Consider the following 11333-nt stretch of genomic DNA (forward strand, 5'->3'; position numbering starts at 1 on the left):
CAGAAATAGTAAAAAAAAGTGCAAAAAAATCAATGCAATATATCTCCATAAAATGAAGTGAATAAAACAGAGTGGAGATGTGACTGTTGGTGCAGAAACAAGCTTGGATTCCTACAAACAACATTCACAAACACACTCCCATTCTCCCCCTCAAATCTTAAACCATTCTACTTTCATTAAAATGATTAGATTATTTCTATATCTCATTCAAGGTAATCTTAACTGTCATCACTGCAAGCCTGACCTCAACCCTTACACTAATCAAAAGTCTAACCTTGAAGGTCTCAGTTGTCAGATTTCCTGAGCAGGTGTTCAGACGATCACAAGGTAAATAATAGAAATACGCCATTTATGTTATGTAGCAGTCTACAAGGAATGTGTGCTTGCATGTATTTGACTGGCCAGTGCAGTACAATCCTGTCGGATGACATTGTGTTGCAGCAAAAGTGTGTTGTTCTGCCGGAGCCTCCTGTGTTGGCACTCCCTCAGCACCGACAGACTGGCTCCATTCAAATGAATGAGAGCTGTGTTTTATAACGCAGGGATGAAGTCAGTGTGAGCGCTGCCTGACAGCTTCTAAACCCCCCCCCCCTACCCTATACACCTATTATATGTCAGAATTAGGGGGCTGTGTATGATATTTTTTGTAACTTTCTGAAACAAGACAATTTGACAATCAACGCAGGAATTGCTCCCATGTGCGAAGATTTGAACTTCAAGCCTTTTTTATTTTTTTCATTCTTCAAACAACTTTGGTCATGTTTCGTGACTGAAACCAAGTGCAACATCCTCTAATGCCTTAGAGGAAAGACTGTCCAAAAGTGTGCGTTGTTATCTCCATTTGTATGATGCACTGCAACTACAAAGACACGCAAAAGACGCAGAGATCAGGGGAGGCAGTACCTCCAGGAGGAGGCAGGTAGGCTTTCCGCTTCGCTTTCAAGTGTGGCTGTTTGAAACAGATATAAAGACTTTGCCTTTGGACAGTGGTGGATGAAGCACCTGAAAGCTACACTTGAGTAAAAGTACGGATATCTAACCTAAAAATGACTTTAGTAGAAGTTAAAGTCACCTATTAGAATATTACTTGGAGTGTCTGATAAATACTGTCGTACTGAAAGTAAAAGTACAAGTAAATGCCGTTAGTAAAAAAGCAAAACGATTTTGAGATTTATGAAGTTCATTCCTCTTAACATGAACACCACCTTAAAAATGGAGGCCACATTACACTTGAAGAAAAACAAGGTCTTCACAACTTAAAGGGTTTGAAGAACAAAATCCAGTTTTTCCTTCCCTCATAGTTGCAAGTAGCACGATCTGACATGCAGCCTGCTTGGACTTGAGCGGAAATCGAAACTTAACCACAGCTTTGAGAGCACTTTGTTTGCCCATCATGTGAATGATGTAACTTGCAAGCTAGAGCCAGGGATTCGACAAACCTGCTTGCTTGCAATAGTAATGAAGTAATGAAGATGCTAAGGGGAAATGTATCGGGGTAAAAGTATACATTTTATTTAGGAAATGTAGTGGAGTAAAGTGAAAGTTGATAGAGACATAAAAACTCAAGTAAAGTACAGATTCACAAAAATACTCAAGAACTGTAACAAGTTACATTACACCTCTGCCTTTCCTTTGGACGAGGTCGGACCATACAGCATGTTAACCTAGTTCTTTTCAAGCTGACTGAATCCTTAATTCCTAATTAACTACTAACTCTAAATGAATCCTTTTAAGAAAAGAAGAGATGCCAAACTGACCTCACTTCATAGAAATTCCTCTATCCGAGGGTCTAAAATGATTCTCACAGAGATATCAAACTCCTGTAATTTGTTCTGTGATTTAGAATCAGTCTTTGGAAAGCCAGAAACCTTCATCGCTCTCGCTGAGTAACAACATGTAGTTGTTCAACATTCATATTTGCCAACTCAAACATATTAATTTCTACCTAAGCCATGAAATATAAGCCAATAAGCATTAGTTACATCATTGCTCTATTTACAACAGACAGCTATGAAATAATTGATGCACACACAGATAATAGCATGAAACTTGCCAAATTCCCTTGAAAATAAGGAGTTATTTTTTACTTCATAATTTGAGTTTGACTGTAGGCATTTTACTTTGGCAAAAAATATTGTGTGTATATGATGACACATTGTGGCTCTCTAATACTTCTGTTGCGTCTATCATGTGTACGCAGAGAGAGAAAATGTGTGTCTGACTGTGAGTGTAAATATGTCCGGGCCCTGCAGCAGACAGTATCCTTCTAGATGAGATTTACTGATATAGAAGGGACATAGAGGATGAATACCCTCTCAAGGGAGGAGAAAATCTCCCCCTCTCTCTCTCTTCAATCTCTCCATCTCCATCTCCAGCTCTTCCTCCTCCTCTATGTGATGACAAGAGGAAGAGTTGGTCTCCTTATGACGATGAGAGCCAATTCTTTTCCCCATCATCCAGCTCCTTGTGCGTGTCTCTGTGTGTTTGAGTGGTCTCGTGTGTCTGACTGTGCATACACTCGTTTCACCCATCGAGTGGCATGGAAAAAAACAATTCTCTCCGTGGAGGAAGAATTGCGAGGTTTTCATGCAGAAAAGATGACGAGAAAAACTGAATATATACACATAAATACGATCCTGGGTTTCCTAAATGGTTTCCTAAATAACTAAATATATATAAAAAAGGTAATGAAATCAGGTTCAACAGAGGAAAATGTATACTCAAAAGGACATGAAAACAGACTACAGTTTACCAGACCTGTGCTCCAGCTGTATACCAGTATATACTAAGACTATCTGTGTTTTCTTTTCTCACTGGAGAAATGACAAGATGAAGCACGCTTATAAATGCCAACTGGCAAAAAATCAATCTATTTTTTTAGCGTGGTGTTGGACGTTATTGGCCCACTGAAATGGAAGAGGTACTCGCAGCTGATACAAGGTGAAGAAATTGGGGATGGTAGTAAGACGGCGCTGCTGACAACTCAGAAAACAAAACAATGAATTAAGAGAACCATGAAGAACACGTTTACTGGGTATGTGTAAAAAGTTTTGTATTTGAAATCAGCAGCAGCTTTTTAAGGCCGAGGCACACCAAACCAACATCAAAGAACTAGCGGCGATGAAGGCCGACAAGCTGCACTTGAACACACCGCAAAGAACAGAGCCGACGGCCAGTCAGCAAGTACGTTCTGCGCCCGCGTGAGAGGAAATATCTATCTACCAGCGGCGGTAGTGTGTATTCGTAATTCAAAAAGGGAAACCGAACAGCGAGGATGGTGGATATACAAGCCGTACTCTTACTCGTTTGCACGCTTTCCTCACTTCCGTTTCTCATCTCGTGCACTGATTCGCTTAAGCTGAACAGCCAGTCAGAGTGACTTCTTTCACCGACAGCCTCCACCGCAAATCCAACATGCTGAATTGGCCAAAAATCCACAGACACGGGCAAACTAGAGCTGACGGTGTGGGACACATCGCAAAAACTAGGCCGATAGATGCTCACCGACGGCCCGAAACTGTCCGACGGCCGACCGTCAGCTTGGTGTGTCAGGGCAGTCTTAACGTAAAAACTTGCAGTCTGATTAATGTTCCGCTCTACAAATCTGTGTATCATTCCAATTAATGCAAAAATATGTAAATTCAATTTCTGTATACTAACTGCCGAAACAGTGTGCTACAGGGGAGAGACACAGTGCAGGTTTTCAGCCTGATGTTACACACAGTCACACCTGTACAGCTGCCCATTTCACCCACGCAGTACTCCACATGAGCAGTCACAGTGGAGGATTTTTCCAGATTCAGGAGCACCTTGACAATAGTTTTTGCGAGAGTGTCTCTCTTCTACTTTCACAAACAGGCAACCTTGCAGTCACACTGTAATATCCAGAACATGCAAGATACAGAAAAATCAATACTGGAAAAAGCTGAAAGTTTCATGACCGAGGACGAAGGAGGCAGGCAGGGAGTGAAGACCGCCTCATGTCCACTTCTTCCAGTCCACCCAATTTGTTTTTCACTGTCTCCATGACCCTCTTTAGTGCGTCTCTCTGTGCTCTGTCCTCTCACTGTCACCATGACAAAAAGACCATGTGAGTGGTCTGTGAGACCGAGGCAGAAAGAAAGAGGCTCACGCTGAAGAGAGTATGATTTTCAAACCCAATCTCATGGGAAGGCGTATAAATAGCCTCCGACAAAACCATTTAGTTAGGTTTAGGAAAAACATCACAGTTGGACTTCAAATAAGTACGTAAACTAAGTAAAATATGTACAGAAACAACGTAACAGAAGCACAGAAAACACCTCACTAAGGTCACTAAAAACACGTTGCAAAGTCACAAACGTTACTTCAAAATAACTCTACAACATTTTGAGACAAGAACACCAGTCTCGAACACCAGGTCCACCTCCCGTCCCGCCCTCCCATAATCAGTCTTTGCCACTTTTTATTCTGCGTCACTAGCTCGGACCGTAGCATATTTACGCAGATGCATTTACATTGCAGTCGATGCAGACTATATGGCGTAGAGATCAAAGCAGAAATGGCGTTCTTATTGCACACAAAATGACTTTGAATTACTGTGTCATTCATACACCATTTAGTGTGACCGGGCTGCTAACATCATGCTGTTCAGCAGCCTCACACACACTCACATCTCATTCTGTCCCACCCCCCTCCTCCTTCCCTCTTGCATTCATGAGAAAATGTTAAAAGTTCACATTTTCCATCTCTGAAATGTCCCTTGTCTGATTTTAAATTTCCTCTATTACTTATTTTGCAGAGAATAAGCTCCCTCTGTGTGTGGGTGTGTTTGGATGTGCGTGTGTCTGTATGTGTGTGTGTGTGTGTGTGTGTGTGTTTGCACGTGCATGTGCCCATATGAGTGTGTGCCCGAGTGAGTCAGCGAGCCAGTGAATGAAACCAACAATGAGACACACAGAGAGAGAGAGAGAGAGCAGCGTGTAAAGGACAGGCTGAGAGACTACCATTGTGTGTGTGTGAGTGTGTGTGTGCGTGTGTGTGTGCGTCTCAGTGATTTTACATCAGTAATTATTAATGCTCTGTATTGCATGAGTAATGGTGCATAGTGCTGACATTCTGCTACAGGTTAGCAGTGTAGTGCAAAACGCGCTCAAGCACACAGACAGACACACACACACACACACACACCCTTTGAATAGTGCAGGGTATTTTTTTCTCCAGCGTTTGACACAAAGTACAATCTGCCACATGGTTTCTCTACACGTTTAAAAAAGGCAAACCTCAACAAAGGTGAAGGCATTAAAGAGAGCTACTGAACAATGAGGTAATCGGTTGTAAACGCTTGTGCTCTAATTTAGAACGTCAGTGAAACCGTTGACCGGGACTGTTGAGATTTCATGATGTGCAGATTTTAAATATCACAGCCAGCCAATTAGAAACAAGTATTTTCCTTTGGCATGCTTTGAGAGCATAGCACAAGCCCCGTATAGATATTGATCCAATAACAATATATTGGTTATATAGTAGGGCAGTCAAAATTAACGCGATAACAATGCACTAACACAAATTTGTTTTAACGCCACTAATTTCTTTGACGCAATTGATCTTTCGGAGGTTGTAGCGGGCTCAGTTTTAAAGCTAGAGTGAAGATACTGGTATCATATGAAACTATAAAAACCTAATGAATCCACTGGTACTTTAGTATTATTAGTCCGTACCACCATGTCATACTAAGTTGTCGCAAAGGAGGCTAAATAATGCTCCACACAAAAAATGGCATCTGGCCATTTTCAAAGGGATCCCTTGACCTCTGACCTCAAGATATGTGAACAAGTCTCCCCTTTACAGACATGCCCACTTTATGATAATCACATGCAGTTTGGGGCAAGTCAGCACACTGACACACTGACAGCTGGTGTCGCCTGTTGGGCTTGAGTTTGCCATGTTATAAGCAAGCATATTTGCCCACTCCCATGTTGATAAGAGTATCAACAGATACAAATGTGCAATTAAATATTTAATCGATTGACAGCCCTTGTTTATATTTATTTTTTTGTACTGAGCGGCACATTTTAAGTTGAAAAATAAATTGTCAGTTCTCTCTCTCTCTCTTTTTACTTATTTCTAGCCTGTAAGCCGATACAGCTGTATCTGCAATAAGCTAAATATTAGTTGAAATATACAGCTATAAGAGTAGCAGAAATAGTCACATTGTGTACACATACAGATATAAATAGATGCGGTATGCACATGCATGCAACAAACACACAGATATATCCCTACAAGGAAATGAAAAAAAAGCAAAGTAAATAAAGTAGAAGAAAAAAATACAACTGTCCATCACATTTAACATCACTGATTGATGAAACAGTATATAAAAGTAGATTAGTATTAAAAAAGCGGATCAGTCAGACAGCAGCCCTCAAATATCAACAATGTTTGCAGCTAAAGTTTCTAAACTATGTGATAAATAAAAGAATCACTCCTGTGTTGACTTTATGTTTGATTTGCATGAGCATGTGTAAGGAGCTCCCAGGACACCCGCCCACAACAGACCTTCTGCTGAGAGCAAAGAGCCGCATCATGACCCCCCCGGTGACTACTCAGCCTCTGAACCTTCAACACAACTGTTTGCTGCCTCTGTACAGGCGTCTCTCTGACGCCGCTCGCCCGTTTGAACAAACCAACAATGACAACCTGGAGACGACCTGCGTGATGAAATAACAGAGTGATGCAATTACAATGAAATGGAGCGACATGAAAATAGAAACGCCACTTAGGGAATAACGAGACAATGGCGTAAGTAGGGACTACTGGGGAGATGCTGGAAAGGCAGCTCTGTGATTAGAGGTGCGGTGACATGTGGTGCTCAGAAAACAAAAAATGCCAGAAACAATACAAGACATTGAAACTGAGAAATATATGTTTTAAAAGGTACAGATGACAACTTCAGTGTGGTTAGAGACAAAAACAGGTGACTAAGGGCCTGTGTGACTACACCTTTAAACTTACAGGCACAAGCAATGCATGAACACTGAAACACATGCACTGTAGAAGACACCACACTGGATCTGGCAAAGAGAGAGAGAGAGAAGGTTTGTGTTTTGCTTTTTAAACTGCCTTAGGTGGCCATTACAGCATTAGAGCCAGAGCTCCCCAATGCCCAATAAAAAGTGTTAAACCACAGCCAAGTTGGAATGGACCTCTCCCTATATGCATGGGTACTGAAATAGATCAAGAAAAGAGAGATACTGGCCATCCGAACTACCAAGGGAGCTCCTAAACAGCAGTCAGAGAGCATTAATGCACCGTCAGACAGTCTCCGGGCCAAAAGGAGAAAACTCTTATTTCATCGCATGTGAAGAAGAAGAAGAGGAGGAGAGAAGGTGTGAAGAGGAGAGCAAATAGAGGAAGCGTTTTGGTTGATTTCATCTAACGGTTACTCAGCCGTTTTGGTCGGCCACAGCTGTTTGGTCTCCTGTTGGTGTGCCGTGCGCCACAACGCAGCGACTGTTAACTGCTCAGGGGGCCGCGAGTGACCGGAGCTGATTAAAACACAACACGCACACAGACACAGAATACACTCGCAGGGAATGTGATACTAATCCTGAAGGACTGTCATGTGTGTGTGTGTGTGGAAAACGGAGGCGTACAAGTACGCACACAGACGACTCCACACCCAAAATATCTGTATGCCTTCTTCTGCGTTTTTTTTTCTCCCGGGAGAACGTGGGTGGGGGTGGTGATGGTGTTGGTGGTGGTGGTGATGGTGATGGTGGTGGTGGTGATGATGGTGGTGACGGTGGTGGTGATGGTGGTGGTGGTGGTGATGGTGTTGGTGGTGATGGTGGTGATGGTGGTGGTGGTGATGGTGGTGTTAGTGGTGGTGCTGATGGTGGTGATGGTGGTGGTGGTGTTGGTGATGGCGGTGGTGGTGATGGTGGTGGTGTTGGTGGAGGAGGTGTGGTGATGGTGGTGGTGGTGTTGGTGGAGGTGGTGGTGGTGATGGTGGTGGTAGTGGTGGTGATGTTGATGGTGGTGTTGGTGTTGGTGGTGGTGGTGGTGGAGGTGATGGTGGGGATGGTGGTGGTGGTGGTGATGGTGATGTTGATGGTGGTGATGGTGATGGTGGTGGTGTTGTTGGTGGTGGTGGTGATGGTGGTGTTGTTGATGGTGGGGGTGATGGTGGGGGTGATGGTGGTGATGATGGTGGTGATGGTGGTGTTGGTGGAGGTGGTGATGGTGGTGGTGATGGTGGTGTTGGTGGAGGTGGTGATGGTGGTGTTGGTGGTGATGGTGGTGGTGATGGTGGTGTTGGTGGAGGTGTTGCCCGACCCAAATTCAGAATATCTCAGCTCTGTTTTAGTGTTCTTGAGCAAGACAGCGACTCTCCATCTGCGCAGACTGGAACACTCTAAATAAAATAATCTCACAGCTTCATTGATCTTATAAAACCCAGATGTTGTTGTTTTTTACGCACCACGAGTCATTTAACGAAGTCGTGCTTTTAATTGGTGACCTCTCCTCCACGTTTCTCAGATAATGTGCGCAATTGTGTAGACAAAGAAATAATCTTATTATAATTTCAAGTTCTTTTTTTTCTCAGTGCATGAGTACATTTTAATAAAACCCCCTTCAGATCACCTCTTACAGGGAGTCTCCTCTCTAAACCGGATCAGGAGCGCAGAGGAGGTCATGCGCAACCGGCCAGTCTTTCCCAAATCCAAACAAGTTTTAATTTTATTTTCTGTATGACAACTGCTGACGTCGAGTCTGTCCGTCAGTCCTTCTCCGAGAACTCAAACGGACACACACCGGCCGGTTTAGCCGCCGACTGGCCGGTGTTCAGGTGTCTCAGATGGCATCACACTTAGTAATACGCATCTGTCATTTGACGCTCCGGCTCAGTCAATTACTTATTATTCCGCACACACGCACGCACGGATACAGCAGGTGTCAAGGTGAATAAAGGGCTAATCGATAGTCATTTGGCAACAACAAAAAAATTAAATTGTGCAACATAAAGCAGGTTTAGATTGATCTATCTGTTAATAATTTGGATTTTCATGGATAATTACATACGACTTTGTGGCACATTTCTGAATGTTAGTTGTACATGTTTTATAATGTGTATTATGTTTATTACCTTCATTTCTGTACAATATAATTGTTTTCATGAGGTGTAAGAGCTCTGCCTCCCTCGTGTCTCATACAAAGTGCCTTAAGAAATCTGTATTTTTTTGTATTAGTGCATTTTGTATTTGTATTTTTGTATCTATATTATGTTGTTAAATGTCCACATGCTGGCAGATATACAGTAAACCTCCAGTCTGTGAGCATACAACACAGAAAAGCGTCAGGAGGACTTTCATGCAGCTTGTTTACACTTTTTTTTAGTGATGAATGCTGTCAGGTTGATCTCTCTGAGGATGGAGATAAACTGAGTTCTGAGTTGTTAAGGTTTTGGATATAATAATAAAATCTCACATACTGTTTTAGCATATTAAACAGCATGTTAGTGTGGGATTTCAGACTCAACACCAATCTCTTTCTGATATTCTAAAAAATGCACAATGATAGATTCAACTTCCATCTCGTCCTGCATGAGGAAAAGCTCTCCATTCTCCAAAAAAAAAGGGAAATTTATGAAGACACAAATATAAATTGCCTTTTGTGAATATAATGCAGTCAATTTTGACTACTTTGTCTACATAAGAAACAATGGTGAATCCTTTAAAACCATCACATTTTCATAAGGAATGGATAGTTTGGACAGATGGACTTACTACAGAGGATGTTTCCCTTCATTGTCATCATCCACATCTCCAAAGCGCGCACTGACGCACAATAAAAGCCAATAAAACATACCAACAACTATAATACGCATGAAACCAGGACTGCAAAAAGTTAAAACAAAAAGAAAAACAAAGCTAAAATCATACTGAGAGATGGTGTGATGCTGCTGATTTCCAGAACCCCAAAAAACTGAAAGTTTCCTCATGAATCCGCATCTCTTACCTTCCCACAGGAGCAGAAGAAGCACCGACTTCCAGAGGCGACATCCCAGCGCGTCTCCTCTTCCTCTTCTCCGGACCGTCTCCATCCTTTCTCTCAGTAAAAAACCTCCGGAACTGTTCACAAGACGGACAAAAAGGGGGTCTTTTTTTTTTATTTAGTATTTCTTTCTCCCCTCCAGACAGATCACTACCGCATCGGTGCCATTAATAATAATCTCAATTTGACCAAATTGCGCTCCAGCTGCATGTGCTTGACCTAAAAGTCAGCGCGCAGATGAGGTTTGGAGTAAATCCTTCTGGAGTCAGTCATAAAAAAAAAAAAAAACCTGCGATGGGAAATTCCGGTGCTTCTTTTTTTTTTAAATCCTCCCCGCAAAAAAAAAGTCAGAGCCGAGGAATGAAGCTGTTTTCACCCCGTGGAGAAGCTTCTTCCACCGGTGCGCTCCTCTGCGTTATTTATCCAAACGGTACACCTCAATGTCTCGCAACCTTTATCTCACTTTTCTGTCTTCCAAAGTTTAACCAGACCAGCAGAAAGAGTGGACCAAGAACTCCTCCGATGATTTAAAAAGTCCATTCAATAGGTTGGTTTGAAACAGCAAAAAAAGCAAAGAAAACTCTGTCACTTCAGGCGCATGATATGTGAAATAAAATCCAGATTGCTCAGCTGCAGCAGCTCCGTCCGCTCTCCCTCTTCTTCCTCTCTGTGTCTGTCTCTCCGCAGACTGTCCTCCTCTTGCTGTGCATGTGAGCGTCTGGGTTCAACTTGAGAGGCTGTATACACTCGGTCCGCGGGATGGAGGGAGGAGAGGAGAGGAGGAGGAGGTCTGACGCTTCCACCAGCCGGCAGAGGAGGAAGAAGAGGAGGAGGAGGAGGAGGAGGAGGAAGAGGAGGGTGGGGGCGGGATTTGGGGATTTAAGCGACATCTGAGCAGCCAATGGAGGGTGCAGGAATTTATTTGGATTTTTTTTTTTTTTTCATTTCTTTCATCATTTTATATGCTTTATTATTTTATTATTCATTTAATTTTAGAGGGGGCAAAAACATCCAAAAATACTTTTTTTTTTTTTTTCAAAATAAAATAAAGAGTGAAAAACTAAAATAAATATGAAAATTAAGACTAAAATAAAGCCAAATAATTGAAAGCAAAAGAAAATTAGTGTGTGGGAAACAGGTTAAAGACATACTGCAGCTTTTTGATGCTGAAAGGACTCAAATAGAAGTTTAAAATAAGCAGATATCCCATAAGAAGAGGCCTATTTCTCTCTATGTGTCCGTGTGTGTGTGTGTGTGTGTATGTGTGTGCGCGCACGCGTCCACGTGTTGTTTATCCT

At 42.3% G+C, this 11333-nt stretch overlaps 1 protein-coding gene and 1 long non-coding RNA gene across 2 annotated transcripts in view; one reads left to right on the forward strand and one right to left on the reverse strand.

Annotated features, from left to right (window-relative positions):
• Positions 1–11076, reverse strand: part of si:dkey-215k6.1 (transmembrane protein 132C) — a 295611-nt gene extending 284535 nt beyond the window's left edge. Inside the window, exon 1 of the mRNA XM_037777558.1 lies at positions 10000–11076. Within this exon, the coding sequence (XP_037633486.1) occupies positions 10000–10084 (85 nt within the window). The 5' untranslated portion in view covers positions 10085–11076. The remainder of the gene's footprint in view (positions 1–9999) is intronic.
• On the forward strand, positions 1044–5663 carry LOC119492801. The gene is made up of 3 exons (XR_005207859.1): positions 1044–1055; positions 4959–4961; positions 5506–5663. It is a non-coding gene; the product is annotated as an uncharacterized LOC119492801 (long non-coding RNA).
• Positions 11077–11333: the final 257 nt, after the last annotated feature.

The sequence above is a fragment of the Sebastes umbrosus genome, chromosome 8 (assembly GCF_015220745.1).
Source record: "Sebastes umbrosus isolate fSebUmb1 chromosome 8, fSebUmb1.pri, whole genome shotgun sequence".
Lineage (NCBI taxonomy): Eukaryota > Metazoa > Chordata > Actinopteri > Perciformes > Sebastidae > Sebastes > Sebastes umbrosus.